Genomic DNA, 25,526 nt, shown 5'->3' with positions numbered 1-25,526 from the left:
CCAACGAGATGCGGCTGGTCATGCGTCACAAACATGTCCTTGTAAAGATGCCTTGGCCCACGAGTTTGAGACATGCCGTCAATACATAAAGAATTGGCTCATTGCACTATCGACTCCGGGGTAATGCCAAGGAAAGCAAATTCTACATTTGCTCCATTGCAGAGGTCAGTACCAGCACACACCGACTTTTGGGCCAGCCTAACTAACACGCCGCTTTTATGACGTTGCAAAGGCGGTGATGAATTTGGCAAGCTTCTCTGCGCCCTCAAGCGGAACCGAGTTGTAGTTACTTGCGCGAATTCCACCCAGACTACGATGCCCCTTGAGCCCCGTCAGCCCCTGGGCAACGCCCTGCTCCAAAAAGGCCTTCTCGGCGGCATCAACATTGTCGCCCTTGGTAACCCTGAAGCAGATATTGACACGAGACCGCACTGCCTTGTTGGGGATAACCTTGTAAATGTCGGGAAAAGCCTCTAGAGCATTGTAAATGAGCTGAGCCTTCTTTTCAGAAACAGCCTGCTGGCCTTGCACTTTATCCGGGTACGTCTGCAACAGCTTCTTGAGAACCCGGCCTGCCACGTACACGCTACAAACACGATTAGTAACACGTCACTTCGGAATCGACCACAACGTACTCAAAGATGCTAAGCGTATTGTAAAGGCTGTTATTCTTGGCAATAGTCTCATACTGAAAGACGATGGGCGGAATAGGCAGACCCAGCTGTCTCATCAGGGCCGCAGAAGGCTGAGGCGTAACAGGCGGCAGGAAGCTCTTCTTGAGAATCACAACAGTGACACCCGTGACGCCGAGGTTCTTCTGTGCGCCAAAGAAGATGGCCGAGAAGTTGCCGACCGGAATCTTCTTGGTAAGAATGTTGGAACTCATGTCCGCGACAACAATCGGGCCCTTGCCGTCGGGCCCCGGCGCCAGAGACTTGGGGAACTCGGGGAACTCGACGCCGTCGACCGTCTCGTTTGCACAGTAGTACACCATGGCCGCGTCCTCGGACAGCTTCCAGGTGCTCTCGTCGGGAATGGTCCCAAACTTGCCGCCGTTGGACTCGCGGCTGTCCGCGGCGATATTCACGTGCTCCGCGCCAAACAGCCGCACGGCCTCGGCTGCCGCTTTTTGCGACCAGCCGCCCGTCACGAGGTAGTCCATCTTGAGATGCTTGTCCACGGTGTCCTTGAGCTGCTGGATCAACTTGGGGTCGGCGGCATCGCCTCCAGCGGCGTCCACCATGGCCTTGTGCTTGCGGGCAACCCAGGCGCCGGCAAAGTTGTACGCCGTGGCCGAGAACTCGCCCGAGCCACCGCCCTGCATGAAGAGGATCTCATAGTCGTCTGGGATATCAAGGCAGGAGGCCAGGTCAGCTTTGGCCTGGTTGATGATGTCAGTCGCCAGCTGCGAGCGGTGACTGTGCTCGGCGACTACACGGAGAAGCTACAGGTCAGCATCACTTGTTCAAGGCGCCTGGCAGAGGGACGTTTCGGGGATTATGCGAAGAGGGAGAATGTGAGGGCTGGGCCCTCTGGGAGCTCCGTACCGCCCAAGCCAGTGTCATTGTAGTTGAGGAGAGCCTTGGCAGCATCCTCGAGGACGTCGGTGGGCAAAAGCGCAGGGCCTGCACCAAAATAGGTGATGTCTGATCTGGAGGGCATGGTGTGCGTGCTGGGCCTGGAAAGGAATGCGCGTGCTGTCAATGGCTCTGAGTCGATTCGAGCTCGAGAATTTTGTCGATGACTGCACACATGTGGTTTATGTAAAAATGATGAGAGGCGGGGCTGCACCTTGATGGACGATTGCTATTGGCAGGAAGCTCCACTAATAACCGCATGCAGCGCTGCTGAACCACTTTATGGCGCATTTGTGCAGCAGCGCATTGAAGATTGGAGGCGTCAATCTGGTCAATCTGGCCAACCTGGTCTGGTCAATGCATCCAGCATGTGAACCTTTATAGCAGCATTGAGTATGTACCTAGGCACGCAATGGGATCTGTAGCAGAAACCAGGGGTCGCTTTGTCGATATGAGTGAGTGGTGCGTGTCGCGTTTTCTGCTGCTCAGGTAAGTAGCCAGGTGACAAGGTGGAAAGAGGGGAAAATGGCCAACGGGTAGAATTTTTTCCTCGTGTTTTATACCTGCTTGCAATTTTTTTTATTTACGTTTCTCTTGGTACAGACCTGCCGGCTGCTCGCATAGCAAAACTCCCTTGATGGCCTCAATGCTGTCATTCACCTGCATGTGAGTCACGGAGGGCGCATGCCGCGAGAAAGTAGCTGCGGCATTTTAGCGCATATTAGCGCATACCTCCACAAGTAGAGAGGGTTAGGGTTAGGGTTGGTGTCCAGGGTTACAGAAAACTGTACGCCTTACCACGACGCGAATAGGGTTAGGGTTTACTCGGAACGTTCAAGTGAAGAGAGCTGTGTCGCTGTTTCCGGTCCTACTTTCATCACCAACCATGACCAACATTGCAATAGTATCAAGTAAGCATCCCGAAAGCAAAAGAGTCGGTAAACTGGGATGTTTTGGTCTGGCGCTGCAACAAACTTTACAGCCCCGACTAGCTCGCTCCGTGGCTTCAAACACTTCGGATGCTACATGGCACCCCGGACACCGCTGCCGAAGACCAATCACGGATAGTATCACAGCGCGTACATATAAGTACTCCACTGGAAGCTCTTGGACATGCGTGTTGCGAAATCACCCCCTTCTTGTCGATAAACCGTTCCAGTCCCAAACGAACAATGCTGCCGATCAACCGCTGCCTGCGCCCGTTTAGGACCGCCTCGGTAGCCGGCTGCGCGGCCAGATTTGTCCACGACGCCTCGAAACATGCAAGCAGGAAGAGCCTGCTGCCGGAATTCGACCTGACGGGAAAAGTCGTCGTTGTTTCTGGAGGCACCAGGGGTCTCGGTCTTGCCCAAGCCCAAGCCCTGCTTGACGCCGGCGCAAACGGTACGACAAGGCAGCGACGCTGCAACTTGTTCCTCGCGGGCTAACTGCAAATATGGCATCAATTTGCTAATGTATATTTCAATCCGCTGCAGTGCATTGCATCGACAAGACACTCCCCGTGGACAGTCCAAGCCCGGACCTGACGTACCACGAGGCCGATGTCAGAAATGTCCATCAGATCAATAAAGTCATGTCCAAAATCGTCGACGACCACGGTCGTCTCGACGGCTTAATCGCCGCGGCTGGCATTAAAAACGAAACCTCGGCTCTTGAATTTTTGCCAGAACAAGTGGAAAACATCATGAGCGTCAACGTCATCGGCACTTTCATGACGGCCCAAGCGGCTGCCCGCCAGATGATTCGGCTCAAGCGCCCCGGAAGCATTTGTCTCGTCGCAAGCATGAGCGGCAGCGTGGCGAACCGCGGCATGCCTTCTTCGTATGTTCCGTGCCTGACACAGTGACGCACCACCTCCAACTAACGGGCTTGCCATGCAGAGCATATAATACTTCCAAGGGGGCCGTTCTTCAATTATGCCGCAGCCTCGCCGCGGAATGGGGCGAGCATGGCATTAGGGTCAACACGCTGTCGCCGGGATACATCACGACAGAAGTGGTTCAGTCGCTCTTGGACGAGTTTCCGGAGCGCAGGGAATCGTGGTCCAGGGATAACATGCTCAACCGGCTCAGTCTTCCCGCTGAGTATCGAGGCGCGGCTGTTTTTCTCCTCAGCGACGCAAGCAGCTTCATGACGGGCAGCGACCTTCGAATTGATGGCGGCCATGTGGCGTGGTGAATTTTCTTTGGCGTGCTTCAAGACTGGCGTGCTACTTCAAGTCACGGGCCGACTCTGAGCACTGAATGATTGGGCAAGGAGAGGGTCTCGAAATGCGTCGATTCCCATTGTTAGCATTATATCGCAAGTCGTGAAGAAGAACCTTTTGAATCGGGTTTGAATCAGTGGCTTGGTGGACATTGCTGGTAGTTGTTTGGCCTTGTGTGCTGTTGACTCACAAGTGGCTACTTGGGGTCATGATGTGTTGTTCGCGCTAATAGATCAATAGATTATGAAAAAGGCCAATTAACGTAAAATGGGACAAGGGAAATTTAACAACATGTTGGCGTAGACGCAGCAGAGACTGGGGAACCGATATGCAGTGTCCAAGTTTGCCGTTGCTGTGTATGTTGCTGACCATCGTGAACCCTATACAATTTGTTAAGGCGGAAACTGTTGGCATTGGGGATATAAAACGTCATTTGTCCTGATTGGCGTCACAGCCTTATGTGACAACTCTTCACGAGACACTAAGAAGAGTGCGTGAAAGGTGAGCAGCTGAAACTTTGTCTCATGAACAGCACTTTATTTAGGCTAGTTCTAAATGCAAGACGCTCTGCTTTATAATACGCTCGACGCCATGGCCCTTGGCCTCTTTCCCAGCAGATCTATCGACCGACAGTAGGGCTTGAATGACAGTCACCATAATAATCAATAATAACATTCCAATTATCCGTAGTAAAGAGCTGCCAAGTGTGTCAGCACGACGCCGTGGCTGATACTACAATGGGAGACGAAATACTGACCTGGCCCTGCGTCTCCGTATCACCACCTTGTTGCTATTGTAAACGTTAGGGATTTGTCTGCATCGTGGGCGCCGGTTGACTTACGACAGTATAGCACACATTGCTCAGCTCAAACAAAGCAGAGGCAACTTCGGTGCAAGGAAGATCCAAGTGGTAATCATTATCATTGCACAACCACATCTGCGATCCCCAACTACAGCTAACTCTGGAGCAACCCCCCAGTCCAGGTCCTCGACGCGGAGGCGCACCACACATGGCATTACCGCCCCCCTTGGCGTTTAGTTCTGCACCATGACGAGAAAGTGTCAGCGATCATGTATTTGCGCGGGTACGGGAGTCAGGGTCATCTGACGTACCGTTGATGAATTTGATGGCGTTTATTCTTCGAATGAAATTACCGTAGTTGCAGTCCGGAGGCTGCTTCAGCTCCTGCGACCATGTTAATCGTTATCCCGGAGAAAGACAAAACACGACAGCGGACAAGAGTACAAACGTACCCATCGCTTCTGAAGATGGCTTCCATGCTCGATTCCCGCCTCGTTGTCATAGGCACTGAAGTAGTCGGGGTTTTCGGCGAGTATTTTTGCCCGGACCTCTTGCATGGTGCCGCTGAAGGTAACGTTCTTTCCTGGGAGAACCTCGCCTGTCCAGGTGACTCCGCCGATTACGTTGAAAGCGTCTAGTTCAGCCAAGGGCGGGCTAGGTAGGCCCTACGGTACATTGTTAGCTCTGGTGTAAGTGGGCGTATGTCCTATCGAGGTGCGTACGTTGACAACGGCCAGCATGGCAGCTACGACAGAAGTAACTGAAAACTTCATTGTGAGAATTTCGTATTCAAAGTGAGCGTGATAAAAGATTGTTGGTGTATAGTAAAGTGATTGCGATGCCATTGAAACTACGGGAGATGGCTGCAATTTATATCTACACAACCCCGCCGACTCCGGACTGATAGACTCTAATCAAACCCATCTACATGGAGTCATCTACAGTACGCGTCTGCGTGAAGCCATCAAGACTGGGGTAAATGCCGCATTGGAGACCAGCGAGATGGGGCTCAGCTCCATTGTGACAATAGATACCCCAGATGGTCAGGGCGTCACGAAGTTGCCCGCCTGATGACTTGCCGTAAGGAGAACAATAGAAAGCACAATAGAAATTGGAGCCAACAGGTGTGGATCGTTACTCCAGTTTACCCCATGATTATTGTACACCGCTGCAGATGGTTGCCTCTGAGGCTTTCTGCAAGTGGACTTCCCCAGGTCTTCCCCAGGTCTTATGGCCGGCGAGCGCTGCCACCCCCGCATATCTCGAGGCGATTACGGGAGGTTCTCAACAAATCTTGCGTCATCGCCCTACAACCACGTGGCCGGGTTTGTGTTCTATATTAGGATGCCCCTGGAAATGCTAATCGGGCCTTTTCACGCTGGATAACGCAGCCACTGCCGGGTCTGTCGGACAATGTGGCTGCGCCTTGACGAGGGAGGCATCTATGTACATATGTAATTGGGACACGCTAGGACATTCCGGGTTGTTGTAATCTTATGGGAACCTAAAGTGTAGATGAACATTGTAGCCAGTATAACACAACACGCGCTTCATTTCTGGTTGTATTTGCCCGATTCTGCTATTGATAGCTAAGACTAGAATCTGACGGCCACTTCTTCATATATTTCTTTGGCGACAAGCTTTGTTCTTTATATTCTTCTTTCAATATTCTTCAGCCAGAAATTTTTAGTACAGTTGTAAGTCACAGAAATTGTACTTGGGCTCGGATCCATGTTCCCAGAATGACACCTAACAACGCAAGGACGTTGTTACTACAAAAGGAACCTCGAGCGTATCTGTTGAATCTTGCCAGCTAGTCTGCAAACGAGGCTACATCCCAGCACTCTTGGACCACTCCTTGGATCGTGCTCTTAGACCGAGGCAACCCCGTTTTTCATTCACTTTGATTACGAGCGAGTCATATGCTTGTCGCCAAGGACTTGTCACGACTAGCCTGTGCTTCACTCTTCCTCTCCCACATCGCTATCTTGATAACAAGACTACAACTCCAAAGAAGGAGAAATGTCATGGTGGCCATGGCGGATAGGGCCGAATTACGGCATATCTAAAAACTAGCAAGTACGCCCAGCTTATTTTAAAAGAAAGTGGCTGATGGGCTCATCTTTCCCCCTCTCTAGTCTTGTTGCAGTTAGCTGTTCCTAACCCTCAAAATACATTGACAAATAGCAGAGGCAGGACAGTGTCATGGCTAAATCTCGAGGCTTTTAGAAGGAAGCGCCTCATGATCAAATCCCTGAGATTGCCTCGCCACAATATCGATCGAAGATCGACGAATCTCGTGCAAGAAAGCCAAACAGATCGAATGCCAGCCCCATTTTATAGCCTGGGGTGGACTGGAGTTATGTCAAATGATTACGCCATATTTTGGCCAGCCATCCGATAAGATTTTGCCAATGGCCATTGGATACGTAGGTTTGAAACAAGAGGCTGCAGAGAATCCGGGGAGATTTCGGACACAGGCCAGTATAGGCCACCCACGGATGACCCATGCAGAGATGTCATTAATGGGCTGGATCCTCTCGATGCCAGGATTGACGCCATCTTTAAAGGTACTCCATAGTAGCATACTATGCAGCTCGGACATGCGGTCATGTGCGCACGTGGCAAGGTCTGCCGGTGGCGGAGGCGATGCAACTCCCTTTGTTCAGCATGAGTCTCTACATGGCCATGGTGAAATATTCCGGGCGTTGGCCTCTTGGCAATCAGGAACCTGGGCCACAAGTCTTTTTTATTGTCGAGTATACATTTGCCCCGATTTCGGTCCCTCACCCGGCGGGAACAACATACCGTGGTGGATGGGAGAGTCTGATAGCCGGCAGCGAAGAGGTGTAATTACGGTATAAACACGACGACTCTTCAGTTTTCAAACACGATATTTGAGATTACAGTTGTAAGAGGTACCTGTGCCCGCGTAATGGCGGGGAGTCAAGTTCCGAGATTCTTGCGGCAGGGGCTTGGACCAGAGACACAAGTCATGTGGCCACGCAAACGCCACCGTGCCTGTTCTGTCAAAATCCATTGCGTCTCTAGAACCAACCGGAACCATGACGTTGTTGACCGGACATACACTCATGGCGCTCAGAATAACAGCCCAGGGCGGTATCTGCGACATTGTAGCGACCGGAATGACCCTCCGCTGGCTAGAGCGTTGTGCTGGAAGCCGTGATGCCAATTCACTTCTGTCGCCAGCAGAACTAGGCACCAATATTTTCAGTTTAATTTAGGTCTGTCTTGATTCTCGCGAGTTCCTGGGGCTTGTTGCCAAGACGTGGCAGATTACAAATCAGAGGATATTGAAACCCCCCGGGAGGTCAGAACTCAGGTTGTAAGCTTGCAATATTGTTATGGTCAGAAGCTTGTTAGTGTGAGCGGGTTACAGGGTGCTTGATGAAATTTCAAACCGATGATCTATTAGTATAGTATCTTTATGCCATCTTATGCCATCCTATGCGTTCCCTCACAAACTGAAACAAATTCCGCTTGACCCCTTTAAACATAATTTCCTTCATATATCATATAACACGCGCTAAGAAACCTCACGTCTCTTAAGCCAACTATAGATAAATAAACTCAATCTTGATTTTTCATGGTGACACATTGTGTACCACAAGGTCATCAAGGTTAATCCAAATTGGCTGCCTTTGCTGGGTATCTTCCAACTGTATCAAAAACAAGGCACCCGCACCAAGCACCAGGAACAAGGCTGTAAAAAGAAAAGGCGCCATTTCAAACGAGGCCCCAAACAATAACCCCCCCATGAAGTTCCCCACGCTTTGCATAGCCCTAATAATAGCATACAGCATGCCAATGTGACAACCACCCGATAGCAGGCCCAGGAGGCTATGCATGGCTGGGCCATATCCACATCCAAGGGCATAGATGTAGATGCTTGCAACCACGAGGGCTGACCCGGTCGCTTTTCCAACCACAATGCCCAACGATCCAACAACAAGCGCTACAATGCTCACGGCCGAGATGTAAACGTCCTTCATCACCGGATTAAGTCCCAGTTTCTTGGCAAGCAAGTAACTAGCCAAGGGCAGTATTATCGTTAATACCACGACCTTTAGAATATTGGACCACATAATGGACAGATAAATCTGCACCTAGGGCATTGGTAAATTAAAGGCTTTACATGTACATCGGACAAAGTTTCAAACTCACCGCCAAGTCTAGGGCGTCAGGTCGCCCTGAGAATTGCTGGGCCAGCATCAACGGCACGTTGCTAGCAGTAGTTGTGAATACGCAAAACAACAGAAGCAAACCTAGCTTTTTGTTCTCATAGAAAGAACGACGGGCTAGCACGACGGTCGATTTGAAAAAGTCTATGAGGCTCTGGTACTTGCTACGTGAACGAATTGATCTCTGAGATGGTAGCAGTTGGCCGCAGCGCTCGGGGACTGATACACGGGTCTCGGGCAAAAGGAGCGTCGTCAACAAGGATAGAATCAAGCAGCCTAGTCCGGCGTATACGCAAATCCAGTTATCCGGGTACATGAGTATGGGGAGTAGCTGGTAAGACAGCAGTTGACTCAATATTGCTGCAGCGGTGACATAAAAGAAGGTGGTTGACCAGCGGAGGATGTTAGCGAAAGGCTCGAGAACAAAGCGACGTCGCCTTACCTTTGTGCCTCTGTGCTTATATCACTAAAGATTGTGAATATCATGGCTGAAAATACAGTGCCGCCGCCGCCCATCATGACCCAAAATCCTTTCCATACCATCAGATGGACTGGAAACGTTTCGGGGAAGCGACCTACGCCACAACATCAGTCCCATTGCACTGTTTCCACACGTCGGGATGCATGTCTTTTAGTACCGATGACAATGTCGAATGCCTGCGCTGAAGTAATGCCTGCAACAGATAGCTGAAGGATTCGCTTGCGGCCGTACGCATCGGCTGCCATGCCAAACGGAGCAGCGGTAAGGACAAGCATGACGATTTCGATAGCAGCTTTCCAGCTTTGCAGCAGGGCATAGTCCTTTTTGGCGCAAGATGGATTGGCCGCAACGCTGGGGATGCTGGTCATGTTGGGATTGTAACAGAAGGTTTCCCATCGTATTCGTTCGATGGGACTGCTGATGAGTGTATTGCCGATATTAACTAATGCGAGCAGGAGGAGACATGAAAGGGCGACGGCTAGACGCGACGGCAGGGAATTGCGAACGGCATCCTGTGTTGTGCCGTGTACATCGTGTCCTTCTCGAAGTAGTGCCGTTTGCTCTGTATCTTGATGGATATCCATGGGAGACGACTGGAGGGAGGGGTGTTGACGGTGTCTTGAGCGGTGGTGGGAGCAAAGTCGTGGCCCAAGACGGCGCTGAAAAATCGGGTGAGAAATGTGCTCGTGGTCATCAAGGCTTGGCGTGTGACATGGGCTGCAGCCTGCATCGAGAATTCCTTGCTCAGTCAGCCAACGTCAATATTGCTGCGGCCTGCCCGAAAAGTCATTTCCTCGCATGTCAGCAGGACCATGTGCCTCGCTCAGTGCTACCTAGGTTGATGTATTGAGTCCCTCGCAGGACCAAAAAGGGGACATCTAAATAGCCACAGTTAGTCCCACTCGTCTTGCAGTGACATCGGAGTTTTCGAGCCTAAAAATGGCATTGGATGGCAGCGCGTGAACTTTGGCATCTGATATGACGGCTGCGCATGTCATTGTAGATATTCGTCATCCTGCCTGGTGTGTGGGCCGTTGCCAGACAAATTTTTGGGATGCCGTCATAAACAAGGACCAGTCCTGCAGCTATGCTTACTATCTGAATTCCGAGATCCATATAGGCGTTACTGAATTGAGATTTCGGTGTGGATAGATTGTACAACGTTGCATTCAAACACCATAGTGCATCCCAGAACACTCTGGCCACCCTTGCGCAACAATTGAGCTCTGCACCTTCTCCCAACCCACCACGAGCCTCTCATTCCTTCTTTTGCCAACATTTACAGGCACCACAAGTGCTCATCGTTGACTTTCAGAGCTACTCATAAACGACGGGCCTGTGATGCTCCCCCCTACATCGTTTAGTCCGGCGACAGGGCGATTATAACTAAAGCCAGCAAACTGATCCTGCATAGCCTGAGAAAGAGCAGGATCCTCAACGAAGGAATCTTGAGGTGCTTCAGTTGTAAACTCGGGGTCGAAGTTGGTAGTATCAAGGGCATTAGCCTACATAATTCAGCCAAGCTCGTCAGTCACGTAGCATCGAACAAGACGAGGTGAGGAACAACATACCACATTGGGCTTAAACGTCGGCTCATATTTTCGTTCCAGCAGTTTTCTCCAATCGATAGCGTGGAAGAAGGTATGTCCCTTTATTTCCGCCGAGCCATTCGCCCCAAGGCGTTCCGCCGGGTTTCGATTCAGTAGCTTCGTCAAGAGATCCTTGGCTGCTGGTGGTACCACGTCGTTCCCTGGAAAGCTCAGAGGCTCCGACAAGATCTTTCGATACATTTCGTTGGTCTCTTCGTTGTAAAACGGCGGTAAGCCAGTTAGCATTTCATACAACAACACGCCAAGCGTCCACCAATCCACAGTCTTATTATAACCCTGGCCGAGTAATAGTTCAGGTGCGAGATATTCAGGCGTGCCGCAGAATGTATTGGTGCGGTCTTCATCTTTCATCTCGAGCTTACATAGACCAAAATCGCAAAGTGCGATGTGACCTTGATAGTCGAGGAGGATATTCTCTGGCTTTAAATCTCGATAGATGACATTGAAGCCATGAAGACACTCGAGGGCGCACAACAGTTCAGCTGTATAAAACCGGGCGCGATTTACGTCAAATCTTCGTTCATTTGTGAGGTGATGAAATAATTCTCCTCCATTCACAAAAGCTAGAACAAAGTAAAGCTTTTCTGGTGACTGGAAAGTAAACTTTAAAGGAACGATAAAGGGATTGTTGATTTGAGCAAGAACGGATCGTTCGGCGAGCGTATGGGTCACCTCGGAGCGGGAGATGATTTTGGCCTTGCGTATCGTTTTTAGGGCGTAGATGCGGTTCGTATCCTTTTTTCTTACTTGCATAACTTTTCCGAAACTGCCTTTTCCAACCACTTTTAATAACTCAAACTCGTCAATGCTGAGCTTGTTGGCTTGGTTCTCCACAAACTTGACGCCAATCTGAAGCTTCCCGGTTCCATACGCTAGATTGAACCACCCAACGCCATGAAATCCTTGAGCCGTTTCGCTATTTTTGCCAGATGTGGCATCTTTGGAAGATGCATTGGCGTGGAATCGCGGGGTAAGTCGAACAACGCCCAGGAAAATATCCTGCGACCGACCTGAGCCGGGCACAGCAGCAGGGTTGCGGATGAAGAGATGTACTGTAAGCTCTGAAACCCTGGACACATCGAACTTGTACTGGGTGCTGGCGCCGGCCCATGTGGGATTCTCTGGCGTCCCTTCAATAGAGTTGATGAAGACTTGGACCTTGTCGAAATCGACCAGAGCATACGGCATGTACTTGGTAGATACTCGGCCGTGGATGGTTGGGATCCCTCGAAGTCCACGGCCCAGCGAGGTCTGAGGCCGATGTGATTTGTTCGTGAATGGAGCCGAAGTACGAGATGAGGTCGATTCCGTCGAGCCGGTATTGCTCATTGCATTGCCTGTCGAGCGGGAGGTTGTGTGGTACTGCGATGAGTACGTATTTTGGTGCTGTTCAGGCAGGGATAACCCACAGGCCTCATGCATGGTAACGACTAGAATGCCCTGTTTCGGCGTCTTAACCACAGGAGCCTGGCTAGGGCTTTCCAAGGCAACTGTAACGGGCGGTCAGCGAGTTGGAGCTTGACACGAGGCCAACAAAAACATACATGTACCAGAGGGGATGGAGCTGGTTGTTGTTCCTTCATCAAGAGTAGAAGGCCCATGGCTGCTGTCCTTATTAGCGTCCAAGATGGAAGCGGTTGATGTAGATCTCGTGAAACCTGCCAAGGAGCCCAGGTGTGTCTCCTTTAGTTCTACAAGGTGAGCCGTTAGCGGAATCGGGCTGTGCAACAGACAATGATTGCGTGATGGTTAAGGGGCATGCGGCCGGGCGTTCATCAGGCCATGCTAGCGCAACTTACTCTTGGTCAGCTTCCAGGACATTGAAATAGCAGTGATACGAGGATGTTTGAGTGGGAAAGGTGGAAAGCCGATGCCGTCAATAGTAAAGCTGGCTGTGGCGCTTTGGGTGTCCTCGTGGTTTGGGTGCTACTTTGGGTTGTGATAGGGGAGTTGGTTCGGGGAGGACATTGCCCATGTGATTATGTAATCATTTCCACGCGAACACGGGCCAACTACTTTATGTAGATGATGCAGATGCAATTCAGAAATGCACTGTGATGCATGGAAAGAGATGGACAGAGACCTGGTACCAACGGGAGGTCTGGCGCCTCCACTTTTGGCAGTCCAGTTGGCAACTTGGCAGGTGCCACCAGACCTCATTCTGGCCAACCTTAGATATGTAGTCTGGTGCTATTTGATAACGACAACTGCTGAGGGTTTTTACCTTGAAAATATCTCGATAAGAGCCTCACAGAATGTCTGCAAACTAAATTCAGAGACGCTCCTTTCAAATTCCTAGAAATGGCTTATAACATTCCAAAGGGAGGCAGGGAACGGCTTTCAGGGATCTAAAGGAAGGGCTGTTGCTCAATAAATAGTTTGCCAAGTCTATTGGTTCGTTTGTTCCATGGCTGGGTGGGAAGCCTAACGCCATGAGCATTAATATCAGCCTGGTGGAGGAAAATCTCCGACTGGGTCGTAACCACATCAATAGCAAAGACCAACACGAAACGATTAGAAAATATCCACGAGTACATAATACCACCCTAGAGTAATCACGAACCAATGGTAAGTAAGTATTATAAATATATACAACTGTCTTCACATTTAATCTAGTAATCTGCTTTGGGTTATCAAAGACCCTTGTTCCTAACGGACTTTGTTTATGCAAGAAGTCGAGGACAGTTGAAGGCCCAAGCGTCAATGTTCCAACTTGGCCGCGTGATGCTCTGTGTAACCGTTGTTGGCCCAACTGACGTGGCATCTTCCAGGTTGTTAGCTCTCTATCACACCAACAACTTTTGTTGGTGGACTGACCGTGTGACAGAAGGCGACAGACGCACGACCATACAAAGCTGGATCCACAAAGCTACGATTGGCCTGATCATAGACAAGGAAACTTCCAGAGGGACTTGGAAAATGCTCCAAACAGGTAGACGCGGCATGTTGTGAACCAGGATTATTAGTAACGTTCACATATAGAGGCAGATAAGGCTAGGTCTTCACGCCAACAAGTGTAAGAGAAAGATTAAGGCTTACAGGTTTTAAACCAATTTTATCGAACTTGACCCTCAATACTAGGGACTTTCCTCCAGGCAAAATAAAATCGGTATCCATATCGTTTCAAGTGACGCCAAGACTAGTTTGTACAGTCGAGTATTTTATCGGTGACCCATTAAGCTAACAACTCGTTACTAAAGTCCTCCGCTCTCCATCCGACTGCCATGACTTGAGGATTCAGCGAGCTACCTCATTCGCGGGAGAGGGAGTCCTGGAGATTGAAAGTTCCCAAATCTACGGCCACACGCCCGGGTTCTGCGACTTGTCATCGATAGGTTCATGGTTGCATGAGGCAGAGGTCACGCAACTATCACTTTACGGCCTCGGCTCAGATACTGCCTACTCGCATTGCTTTTTCTCAGAATTCAACCTATCATAGAATGTAAAGAAGCCTTGATAAGACTTTTTTTATGGTTGTGGTGGATGGTACGGTAGGCAGAAGTTGAAAACTCGAGCGTGTATTGGACGTTGCGGTATGCGACAAGCTCGAGCAACCAACACAGCTTCGAATGTGTAAGTATAGCCAACAGCTGCCGCTTGCCATGTGGTGATAACAGTATTGATAAAATCATGCCAAACCAACTAGCTGTGTCTCCTCTATACAGGACGAAGCTACTTAAAGCCAGTTTTTCCCGTTGACGATTGCTGCTATCCAGCGCCAACCTCGACAGAATTACAGCTGCATTTTACCATTTCACCTTGCGCATTTGTTACAAGATCACGATAGGAATAGCTCCGCAGTAGGACTGCCGTTTCATATACATCCATATCAGGGTTAGTACTTGTGGCTTACGGAACTTGACTGACAGTCGGTTGTAGAGATGTGCCACCGGTACCACTACGTCTACTCCTGCGGTCATGGCAGCTACTACACCGACTATTTCGTGTGCGAGAACAAGAACTCTGCTAGCCATCGCAAAATAACGCGCGAGGCGACTGCTGGCGCGTTCATGGCTTGTGCCGAAGGAGCATAGATTCAACAAGAAGGCTGGCAGTGGCAATGGAGTTGCTTTACTACTCACTCGCGGTGTTGGAGATGGGGTACTATTAATAATGTCCATCGGTTGGGGAAGTCACCAGGTACTATTCATAATTGAAATCTATATGCTCTTTATGGCTCTTCCCACTGCTGAGTAGTTACACCATCTGATTGTAACCTATTGGGGGGGACCTCTTTCGGTTCATCTGACAATCTTCGCCTGAGCTTTTGAGTTATTCGGCAGAGTAATTGTTTCGGGTTACATTTGCAACAGGAACGCAGTTTCGTTGCCTGTGCGGCCGCACGTCAAGCGTAGGGCAAGGGCAGGCCGCCAGGATAATGACGAACAGTAGAAGTGCAGTCTGCCTGCGAAGGCCGCTCATTTATGGTAGCGCAATCCCACTGGTCCCTTGTCAAATGTACAATCACGAAGATACTGGTCAGAAAGCAACCATCAAGCAGAACCCCAGAATGGTTGTTGGTCGTTGGCAGCTTTTGTCAGCCACTCGAGCAGCAAGATGCCCTTTACTCTCTTACTTGACGCAGGCGTGATGTGACAAGGGCTATATTTATAGGGCTTGGAACAATGTTCGATATTCAGCTAATAATTCGCTTTGATATCAAAGGTCCTTGGTTTTCCCCAAGTCCTCAAGGGGCAGATGACCCTTATTTATATCAAGAGGCGGTCAAAGGGCTGTCCTGGGTGCCTGAGGCTCTTATTAGGTCTCGAGCCCTTGTGTAACTATCGTCATGTTCAAGGTACGGCCCGTGCCTTTATGGCAACGTGACATCCGTGTAACACGTGAGGCCAGTAGTATTTGGCAGTCCTGTACGGCACTGACACTTCTTTGTGAACAAATATTGTATTTACTTGGTGATTGGATAGTTTGGGACAGTTCAGAGCTTGGCAAGCAAAATTGTTCGGCCTAACCATCTCTCCGTAGAGCTAACCAGACCGTTTCACGGCACGATGCCTCTATGTTGGCTGTGTAAAATGATGGGCCGTACCACAATTTTACACCATGCTGCCACCCGACACCGTACAGAAGTCTCCTTTTCTCGAGGCAAAGGGTTTGGGACGTGCCCGGACACAATGCGGTTCACACCACCCTGCGTCATTCGGGCTGTCTAGTACTCGTCACTGTGACAAATTAAAGGACAAACGATAATTCTTGGAAGCTATTATCTTTAGAAGACTCTGAAGATGGAAACATTTGGATGGAGTATTACAGCTTGACTTCTGTTGAGATTGTTGGCAGAGTATGAGAAACGTCCATCTTTGAAAAGGTTCATCTCGGAGAATCGGTCTTATCAAATCTTGATAGAGATACGAGTAGCTTGCAATTCAGATAGAAGAATCTAGATGTAAAGAAGACGACATTTGCTATCCGAGACTATCGATCAAGTTTGGAAAGTTGCGAATGGAGTCTGGAGCTATTGTTGGATGGCGTTTCCTTCGACACTAGCCATACTTGCAGGATAGATGCGATAGTTTAGCACCGCACAGGACAATACGTCCAGTCTGTGCCGTTTGTTTATTCTATTAGTTAATAGTACCAGAATTTTGCAACAAGTAACGCGAACCGCTCAGGTTTAGAATGGGCATTTCAATTTACACATACCCTTACGCAGCTTTGCCGTGTAGACTTTTTATACGGTCGTGACAGTTACAGATTACTACGCGCAAATTTTGAACTCTACCAACTTGAGCTTTCATATTTGCCAAAGGTTTGATAAAAATTTTCAAACAAGCAATATGATTTTGTCATCACCATATAGCAACCCTTCCAATATCGTAGTTGGCTTTTACGCCCCCAAGTACGCGCCTTGCAAGGCCCTGGTTTCGACTATGCCAAGTAAGCCGGCATTTTTCTGGCATCAAGTATTGACACGGACTATTATAGCTGGTGAGATTTTGGGTACATATGTAACGAAAACAATGTCAAGATGCGCCAAAAATCAAAAGTGTCGTGGTATTTGGCTTACAAAGGCTAAAATGACCTTTACAAACAAGCTTAATTTAAGCCTAACTGGCCTTTATACGTCTTTAGCAGAGTTAAAAGGTGGATCAGATTGTTGATTCTACGCCAGATATGCTTTTTATCTTTGTTCAGCAGGACTTGGAATAAAAACAGTTACTTGAAGAGCGAAGACATGGGAATTGATCAAGGATTACAACCCGGAGTTCACATATCTTCTTATACAGGCAAACTGTGAGTTCTCAGCACTGTGAGGGAACTATCTTCATAACTTCCAGTGCGACATGACTTTAAACTTGTTAATTGGCTTGAGAACGGATGGTGCAACTAGCAAAGGAATCAGTGACGTCCAGAAAAATGGGACAAACACACTACAAGCATCTTCAAAGTACGGGACTTATAGGGTGAAACGTTTTTCAAAGAGCGACTGAGAACGAAACCTCACCACTGCAGTCCTGCCCCTGACTAAAACCACCAGACCAGCCATTTCTCAACATAGTCCTTCATCAAATTAGCCCAATAGTTGTCCCTCGCCAGGCACTGATTTGACAAGATAGTGCCATGGTCACCAGTGAGCACACGTCTAATACAAATTCAACATATAAATCAACCTGTACCCCTGACCTTCACACAATGTAGATGTTAAAGGTAGATATGACAAGATCATGTGGTAGAGTGTAGTGTGCCTTGCATATTGTGTCCGCAAGACCAGTCAGCTAAGCATTTTCCCAGCCTTAATCCCGACTCACTTGCCACTTATGTAGAGATGACGCTGAAATTTTTTTTTCTCCCAGTATGTAGAGCAGTTACTATTGGCTAGCATCGACCGCCAAACTGTCCCATAGCTTGTAGCCACCGCGATTCCAATATTTCAGGCTATCGCCAAGTAACTTCTGAAACTCGTCGGCCACGCCGCTTTCTTGAAAAGACGCTGTTCGGCGTCCAGTACGTCGATTGAGAATGCAGCGGCAACTGCCGCCATCACTTTGAACATACAAACTATTATGGCTCCGAAAACTGTCATGCAGTAGAATGCCATAGACAAATTTTAGAACTTGGGGCTCGCGAAAGATGTTGTTGATGGGCTCAGCTGGTAGTTCGGTTTCTAGCAATAAGCCCAGGGTCTCGAGGATCTTGTCTATCAAGTCCGGGCACTGGCCCACGCTTTCAGCTATCGAAGCTTGGGCGTTCAACTCCTTTGCCTGAAAAAGCGCTATGAGGGACTCGATAGCGGCGTTTGACAAATTTGGCAGGCTATTCCAAGCCATGACAAGGACAGAGGCAGCCCAGGGATTAAATTCCCGAAACTGGGCTTTCATGAGATTCTCCACATGTGGTACATGGAGGGGTGGGGTCGGGAAGCACAAGGCATGGACTATGTCAGTTTTAGTATATTGATCATAATTCTCAGATTGGAGCAGCATTAAGAGAGACTCGATAACCGCGTCTGGTAAGTCTTTTTGGAAGGTCAAGATGCTAGCTGCGGCAGCTCGAAGAACACCATCATTAGATTGAAGCAGTACTGTGAGGGTCTTGATAGCCGCGTCTGGTAGAGCCTGCCGAGACAAGACCCTAGCCGCCACGGAGCGAATCTCCTCCCGTTCGTGCTCGAGAAGCGCTAGTATTGATGCGACAGCCGTTTCCGATAGAATAAACTGATTATGTAAGGCTTTAGCTGCACGGATTGGGCTGGTGACGATTCGTCCTTGAGCAGCGCTATGAGGCTTACCATAGTCGCGTCTGATAGACCCCACAGGGCTTCGACTGCAGCAATTTTATCATTATAATCTTGGGATTGGAGCAGAGTTTCGAGGGCCTCGACGGCTTTCGTTGACTGAAGCTGGGTGCCTAAGGCTTTAGCTGCCACAGATCGGACCCGCTGCTCTTTATGCCTAGTCCGCGCTATTAGGCTTGTAATTATAGTATCTGGAGGACTCCGAGGCAAGGCGTGAGCTGCCGCGAATCGGACGCCCCCCTTTTCGTGCTCAAGCAGTGCTAATAGGCTTGCGATAGTTGTGTCTGATAAATTGGATTGGTTGTGCAAGACTAAAGCTGCGGCATATGGAAGCTTCCAGCCCTTTCCGTGCTCAAGTATCGCTAGCAGGCTCGTGATAGCTTGGCCTGGTAGATGGGATTGCCCCTGTAAGACATGAGCTGCCGAGAATCGGACGTTCTCCTGTTCGTGCTCAAGCAGCACTGATAGGCTTGTGATAGTTGTGTCTGATAGGTTGGAACGGTTCCGCAAGACCTCAGCTGCGGCAAATTGAACCTCCTCGTTTTCGTGCTCGAGAAGCGCTAGCAGGCTCGTGATAGCTTGGTCTGATAGATGGGATTGACTCTTCAAGGCTGCAATTGCCCCACCTTTGGTCTCCCGCTCATCCCTGAGCAGCGCTATTAGGGCTATTATAGTCGTATCCGACAGGCGTTTATTTACTGCGCGCAGAATACGTTTCCCTCTTTCGTCCGGAACGAATTCCAAGGCTGCAAGTATGACTTCCTCTGGACACTCTGGTTCGCTTGGTATAGTGCAGAAATTTGCACGTGTCAGGTGGGCTTCCAATAGCACCCACTGAGTTAGTCTTGCCAATAAGTCCTTTCTAATTTGTAGCTCATTTGATACTTCGCTCAAGCAATGCATAACCAGTCGTTGGTGCGTAGGACCCAAAAGGTCGAACGGCTCCTGTTCGATCGTCCGGAAGAAGCGCAGCGTCTCTTTAACTCCACTTTCGGCATCGAGTAAGCCAGCAACAAAGCGCCAAAAAATGTTATAGCCCGCTGCATATTTATGTTCCTGAAGAAATTCGACGGGATTGCTCAGCTTCATCTCGCGCTCTCCACCATTTTGTGCAAAAAGCACAAGGCGTCCCTCCGGATTGCTCCACTGCCGCACAAAATATCGTGCTGCAAAGTATTCTTGATAAGTTTGATGTATAAAGTGGTAATTTTGATTGCGATAATCTGATGAGGCTTCGGACGTTCGTAGGAAGGAGAGCGATGGCAAGGTCTTGTCAGGTAACAAACCCGGAGTGAAGTAATGCGATATGCCATGTATATGTTCCAAAGAAAAGTCCACTGTGTTATCGTATAATCCAGTAAATGCAAGGCTCTCAAGGAAATCCATCTCTTCCTGAACGAAACCTTTAATAGTTGGTCTGGGCGCCGTCTCCAAGTTGAAGCTGAATAACTGAGCGCCGTCGTGTCGTTTCTCTAATCGCAAGATATCCTTCTTCCATAATTTCAGCTCAATCAATCTATAAATACCAGTCATAGTATCAGGTATATTTCCGGGTTTGTGGTCGTTCCAGGTGTAACAAAGCGCATCTAGTAAAATTGGGATGCGCACAAGACCTTGGATAAGCTGATGGTTTTGAAGAAAAGACCGAAAGCTTTTGAGCTTATTTAGGTCTGTAGTCTTTGTATCTGGGTCGACAAATGATTTCTCGATATATTCTGTCACTTGGTCGGGGTAAAATCCGATTGTTTCTAATTCGAGATCAAAGGCCCTAATAGCTGGAAGGCTCGCGTTGGGTCGGGATGTAACGATGACGTTAGGCTTATTCAAAAGCATCTTGAGAAAATCGGACATCTCGTTGCTGGAGGCCAGGAGCTGAGATACTTCATCCAAGCCATCAAGAACAAATAGAGTTCTCTCACTGTTAGAATCATCCACTTTCCGGCTCAGCTCTGCAGCAAGATCCTCCCGAGTAAGACCGCCCTTGCCTAGGTGATGACGGAAATATTCGTCACGGAACAAAAGACTTAGGTTGTATCCCTGACCCGGCCGCCTTTGTAGATTACGCAGAGGCACCCAGAGCAAGCGGTCGAACCACTGCATCCATAAGTCGTGCAACGACGTTTGTTGGATAAAGTCATAGACCATCTTTTTGCACAAGGTAGTCTTTCCAACTCCCGCACGTCCTCTAATTAGTATGCGTCGGGGTTTTATCACACCATGATCGCCTCTGTCGCGTTGGTTGAATAATGTCTCCAACTCAACATGGATCGACTTGTCTGGCGTCTGAACCTTCTGACGACTGAGGATCGAAAACGGGTAGGACTGGCTAGTCGAATCCGCTCCATTTGACCCATATCCCGAGCCGCTAGAGACTCGACCACACTGCTGCTCGATGATGGCGAGGTTGATGTAGCACTGCTCCATCGGCAACTCTTCCTCTGAAAGTCGGCGAATCTGAAGCCTGTCCGCAGCGTAGCATTGGTTTCGGATCCAGGCATCCGCTATATTGAGCACCGTCCCCTCGCGAATCCCATGAAGAAATTCCTCAAGTTTCCCCGCGACTTTTTGATACTCTGGGTCGTCTGTTCCATGGAATTTATTCATCGTTAGGTGAGGACGATCAAGAGGCAAAGGGTTGGGAACAATGTCAAGGATTGCGGAGGACTCATCGACCAGCTGGCGACTGTGTGTCAGTAATGTTCAACTCGCATTTGAGTGTTGTGGGAATCAGGGAGAAGGGCGTCTCAGAGCAGAGAGACAATTCGGCCACGCTTACCCGCTTTGACCCGACTAAAAGGCACGGAAATACTTTATGGTAGAGATTCGTGTTGCCTAATTCGTAAAACGTCATTACTCGGTCGAGACTATCCTCTCGACACAGGCGAGTGAAGTCGCCTACGAGTTTGACTAGATCGAAGGTCGGTCCTTTCACATCATCGAGCCTCCGGGTCACTTTTTGACCTCTGATCCAAGCCCAGGCCTTCAGACCTGGCTCGGCCCAGTTGGCAACATCTTGGAACGAAGTGCCTCTGAAGGGCGTCGCAAGAAAAATTATAGCGTGAGTGTCACTCCCGGAGGAACCCCCGATGGAACAGGACTCGTATTGGGCCATGACGAGGGCCTTCATGAGAATGATGCCGCCAAGGCATGACGCGATAAATATGATGGGCCGGTCGCCTCTTCTTGAGGAGGTGTTCGTCGCCGAGGGCCGTCTTTGAATGCCATCCAGAAACAGCCGAGCCAACTCCTCGATTCTCTTTTGGATAAGGTCGGACCGCTCAAACAGCTCAGCTGGCCAGTCGCATGTCAAGATGCGAGCATGTCCGACTCTGCTCGGGAGCATGTCCTTGTCGGCCAGCCAGTTCACATCATGGCGGTCAGGTCTGTTGAACTTCCAGGTCCATGTGCCTGGCGACCCCGTATCGAGGCCATGGATTGCAATGATGTCGATGTCGGTTTCAACGTCCACGCCAGGGAGAGGATGGATCTGGGTCAGTGTGACGCCTGTGGTGTGCTCTCGCGCTGGGTTTAGTTTCGTGTCTTGGATGCGTTCATGCGAAGCAGGACCCCGACTTTGGCCAGGCAGAGTGGCCAGAGCACGTGCATCTCGGCGACTCCTGAGCCGGTCCATGGTTCAAATGTCAACTTGTCCAGGCCACGTGATTCTCAGCGATGACCAACTCGCACAAACACATCGATAAAGGCCGCGAGGAACGTATGATTTTTTGCTGGGTGAAAAAAATAAGAAAAGGAAATATGCTTGGGAAGACTTGGGCGGGGAGCAGATGTGAATCAATATTGATGCGAAGACTTGGCTGTGCGACCCTCATGGCCACCGTCTCGACTCGATGCACAGCGGCGCTTCATCGTCACTCACTCTGCCGACCAACGATTCTCAGCCGTGTTTCACCAAATCAAAGGAGCAGGCTGTTGATGAGACGTTGCCTCGCAGAGAGAGCTTGACACATCACTCCGCAGAACCCAGAACATCCAATCGCCCTCGACAGCATCATCTAGCCGCCCAATCAACTCTAGCACATTCGACGACTGCATCTGGCCTCAACAGCGCATACAATTGTGTCACCCATACTCAGTCGCGTAACCCGTGCTTGCAGGAAGACGGGGATTTCTTATTCGCCGAGGAGAGTAAGCTGGACATGGAGGTTATCCACTCCGTCCCAAGGTGATGCCACACGAGGCCAATGAAGATCAGAGATTATTCCAGCAAGTAGTCAAGGTGATCATTCATTGTATTGGACGTAATAATAGCATAGCCCTTACTAAATTGGCAGATGAACTGCAACGCCCCAAGATGCTCAGCCGCACTATCAGGCAAGCAGGGCCGCAGTTGATCGCTGTCAACACAATTTAAGGCGTCTCAATGGCTGTCCAAGTAGACCGTGTTCTTTTTGTGGCAATCATAGTCTTGAACCATCACCAACAGGAATTAGGAATTTTAACCAAGGAGAATCCTGACTAAAAATGAATCTCATGTCCAGCTTTTAACATCCATTCCGGCCCAGATTGTCGTAAAACTGCATCCTCCTCTGGTTAAACGCCTTCGTACTCCGGTAGTTGAAAACGACATATAGGAAGACAAGCACAAAGCTCAATACAATCAGTATAAGCGGCGCCAGGATAGAAAACACCGTGAATCCCCACGACGCTTGCTGAAACGCGAAGTTGTCTTTCAAATAGTCCGTCGAAAGCCCGACTTGCATGGCTGTCAAAACTAACAGGATATAGGCCGTAGCCGTGACTACTGGGAAAAGACATGCTTCGAGTAGCTGGCCGTACGTGGCGAAGCCGAATTTGTATCCGCGCATCAGCCCTACCAGCCCGTCCCCGGAGCAGGTCAGGCTGCGCCAGCGGGAGATTTTGTTTAGTCGCGACAGTCGCAGCTCGCCGTATCTGTACCGCTTGTTGACCCGTGTCATGTTGCAGGGGCTGTTCTCCAAGAGCTCCCACGAGGTTTGACGCCACGATTCCCAATCCACGTCCGCCGGCAGCAAGTGGTTGCTTGCGGCGATGCGGTAGTCGCTCTCGTGCTGGATCAAGGCTGTGTACGACAGAAGAAAGCCATACGCACATCCGTACAGCTCTCGCCGCTTGCTTAGAGGGTCGGACGGAGCACTTGGGCTCACACCAGAGACTCAGGAAGAATTGTCCTGGGCCGCATCACAGGCGAGGTGTTTGGTCCAGAAGGCCGCGTTGAGAAGGAATCGCGGAATGGGTTTCAAGAATATCCGCCCGGGCTCCCATATAAGATGGAGATTGATGTCCTCGACCACGGCTATAGTTCGTGAGGCCGTAAGCTGGTAGGTGAGCGGTCGCGGGGGCATGGGACGTCCAGCTAGCCAGAGGAGGTCGTGGATATCATTCAGACTTGGGACACACAGTTCCTCTGCCAGAAACTCCACGTCAGCTTTGGGGCGTTGAACAATGTCCATGGGGCAGCTTTTTCGGTCATTGAAGTGGAAAACTGTCTTCGATCGGCGAGATGCTGGCATTAATCTCAGAAGATGCTCGAGTTCGATATTGGATTCGCTGCTTGCTCGTTTGAACGGGGTCGGCAACCGTCCCTTCAGTACCGTGAGTTCTCTTGCATTGGTTTGGAGTAGTCATCTAACTTACTGTTTCCTGTTGAGGCGCCATAATGCCACGAGTCAATCTTTTCATTGAATGGTCTTGTTGACTATTGACTGTAGATGGATGTCAACTACTTTCAGGGGGCAAGCAGTGACTAAATTGGAGCCATTTTGAAGCATCTTGGCCAAGAGCTCACCCTGGTAGAGGCCAGGAACTGCCACACAATCCCATGGGCTCCTCTCATGTCCAACAGGGGACCTAGACCCCGTCGGGCTGCGATGAGCGTGGGAGGAGGCTGTGGCGGAAGGTTGGGCATCAATAAAATATCCGGTGTACAGCGGCCTCCGAGACATGCATATTTGTGCGATGCTGCAAAGGATATCACATATGCAGGCGGACTGAACAGTCACATGCATGGCCGCCCGGGGGATCTACACTGACAAAGGTATTCTGTACTTTTCGGAACAATGTGCGGCTCCATCGTCGCGAACGAATCGAGCCGTGTCGTATACTCCCTGCCCGCACTTGAGAGGGGGTTGTCTCCAAGGAGTTCATCAACATTAATAGAAGCAGCTATCTTGAATCCTTTTACACTAGGGCTACCGCAATTCCATGATAGACACCCATGGCCTAGATCTGTCCTTGTGATGGATGAAGGCAACTTGGCGACGCCCAGCTTCCACACCACCTAGCCATGGGTTCTAGACGCCTCAAGTACCTTTGTCACTTCTTCCGTCAGACTTTTCTGTTCTCCAAGTCCAAGAAGCTCATCATCCTGCTGTTTCCATGGGGCAACCTGTCCAAAGAATGGACTAATGAGTGCTCCCCAGAACTGCGCTCTTCCAAACGTCCCGGCATCCACAGCAGCCATGCTAGAAATGGTAAGTTCTCGTGCCGCGACATTCTTCCGTGTCCAAGGCACTCCATCCAAAGTCTCTATTATGGCCAAAATCTCTGATAGAGATGTTGTAAAGTCTGAAATATGGAGGAACCGATTCTTAACACTGGTGGAAAACGCCGCAGAAAGTATGGCAACGACAGCCGACCCCGTAGTTTCCAACGTCGTAGCAGAGAAGAGCGGAAGGCCGTTGTCTGGTAAGACTGCAGTCTTCTTCTGGAAATCGAATGAGATCAATCCTACGCTGAAACCTGTAACCCAGAAGTCAGTCGAGATATCAGTTCAAGGAAGAATTGCATATCCATGTTAACCTACTGCTTGGAATAATGACGCCGGTATACACAACAGCAAAAGCAATCTGATTTTGCGCTGCTCTCGCCATGAGATAATTGTGTACCGCTCTTTTCG

At 49.7% G+C, this 25,526-nt stretch overlaps 8 protein-coding genes across 8 annotated transcripts; 1 reads left to right on the top strand and 7 right to left on the bottom strand.

Annotated features, from left to right (window-relative positions):
- Positions 1 to 216: 216 nt before the first annotated feature.
- G6M90_00g005910 (uncharacterized protein) lies at positions 217 to 1,662 on the bottom strand (the record flags this gene model as incomplete). The annotated part of the gene is made up of 3 exons (XM_014694427.1): positions 217 to 586; positions 636 to 1,431; positions 1,548 to 1,662. 3 exons carry the CDS (start codon positions 1,660 to 1,662, stop codon positions 217 to 219), a joined length of 1,281 nt encoding a protein of 426 aa, XP_014549913.1.
- A 1,087-nt stretch (positions 1,663 to 2,749) lies between these two features.
- On the top strand, positions 2,750 to 3,755 carry ARD_0 (D-arabinitol 2-dehydrogenase; the record flags this gene model as incomplete). The annotated part of the gene is made up of 3 exons (XM_014694428.1): positions 2,750 to 2,960; positions 3,053 to 3,398; positions 3,458 to 3,755. 3 exons carry the CDS (start codon positions 2,750 to 2,752, stop codon positions 3,753 to 3,755), a joined length of 855 nt encoding a protein of 284 aa, XP_014549914.1.
- Positions 3,756 to 4,402: 647 nt separating this feature from the next.
- Positions 4,403 to 5,358, bottom strand: G6M90_00g005890 (uncharacterized protein; the record flags this gene model as incomplete). Its single annotated transcript, XM_014694429.1, has 6 exons — positions 4,403 to 4,480; positions 4,541 to 4,573; positions 4,625 to 4,824; positions 4,897 to 4,969; positions 5,038 to 5,250; positions 5,308 to 5,358. The coding sequence occupies 6 exons, from the start codon at positions 5,356 to 5,358 to the stop codon at positions 4,403 to 4,405; spliced, it is 648 nt and encodes a 215-aa protein (XP_014549915.1).
- A 2,832-nt stretch (positions 5,359 to 8,190) lies between these two features.
- Positions 8,191 to 9,636, bottom strand: G6M90_00g005880 (uncharacterized protein; the record flags this gene model as incomplete). The annotated part of the gene is made up of 4 exons (XM_014694430.2): positions 8,191 to 8,712; positions 8,771 to 8,831; positions 9,230 to 9,362; positions 9,426 to 9,636. The coding sequence occupies 4 exons, from the start codon at positions 9,634 to 9,636 to the stop codon at positions 8,191 to 8,193; spliced, it is 927 nt and encodes a 308-aa protein (XP_014549916.2).
- A 930-nt stretch (positions 9,637 to 10,566) lies between these two features.
- On the bottom strand, positions 10,567 to 12,699 carry gad8_0 (Serine/threonine-protein kinase; the record flags this gene model as incomplete). Its single annotated transcript, XM_014694431.1, has 4 exons — positions 10,567 to 10,773; positions 10,840 to 12,368; positions 12,423 to 12,569; positions 12,678 to 12,699. 4 exons carry the CDS (start codon positions 12,697 to 12,699, stop codon positions 10,567 to 10,569), a joined length of 1,905 nt encoding a protein of 634 aa, XP_014549917.1.
- A 5,006-nt stretch (positions 12,700 to 17,705) lies between these two features.
- On the bottom strand, positions 17,706 to 22,262 carry G6M90_00g005860 (uncharacterized protein; the record flags this gene model as incomplete). Its single annotated transcript, XM_066129603.1, has 3 exons — positions 17,706 to 18,551; positions 18,626 to 21,307; positions 21,408 to 22,262. The coding sequence occupies 3 exons, from the start codon at positions 22,260 to 22,262 to the stop codon at positions 17,706 to 17,708; spliced, it is 4,383 nt and encodes a 1,460-aa protein (XP_065985676.1).
- An 871-nt stretch (positions 22,263 to 23,133) lies between these two features.
- On the bottom strand, positions 23,134 to 24,286 carry G6M90_00g005850 (uncharacterized protein; the record flags this gene model as incomplete). Its single annotated transcript, XM_014694433.1, has 3 exons — positions 23,134 to 23,690; positions 23,814 to 24,213; positions 24,266 to 24,286. 3 exons carry the CDS (start codon positions 24,284 to 24,286, stop codon positions 23,134 to 23,136), a joined length of 978 nt encoding a protein of 325 aa, XP_014549919.1.
- A 622-nt stretch (positions 24,287 to 24,908) lies between these two features.
- G6M90_00g005840 (uncharacterized protein) lies at positions 24,909 to 25,500 on the bottom strand (the record flags this gene model as incomplete). Its single annotated transcript, XM_014694434.2, has 2 exons — positions 24,909 to 25,369; positions 25,434 to 25,500. 2 exons carry the CDS (start codon positions 25,498 to 25,500, stop codon positions 24,909 to 24,911), a joined length of 528 nt encoding a protein of 175 aa, XP_014549920.2.
- Between the last annotated feature and the right edge of the window lie 26 nt (positions 25,501 to 25,526).

This window comes from Metarhizium brunneum, chromosome 1 (genome assembly GCF_013426205.1).
Source record: "Metarhizium brunneum chromosome 1, complete sequence".
NCBI lineage: Eukaryota > Fungi > Ascomycota > Sordariomycetes > Hypocreales > Clavicipitaceae > Metarhizium > Metarhizium brunneum.
Note: the sequence above shows the minus strand (reverse complement) of the source record. Positions and strands in the feature narration are given on the sequence as shown.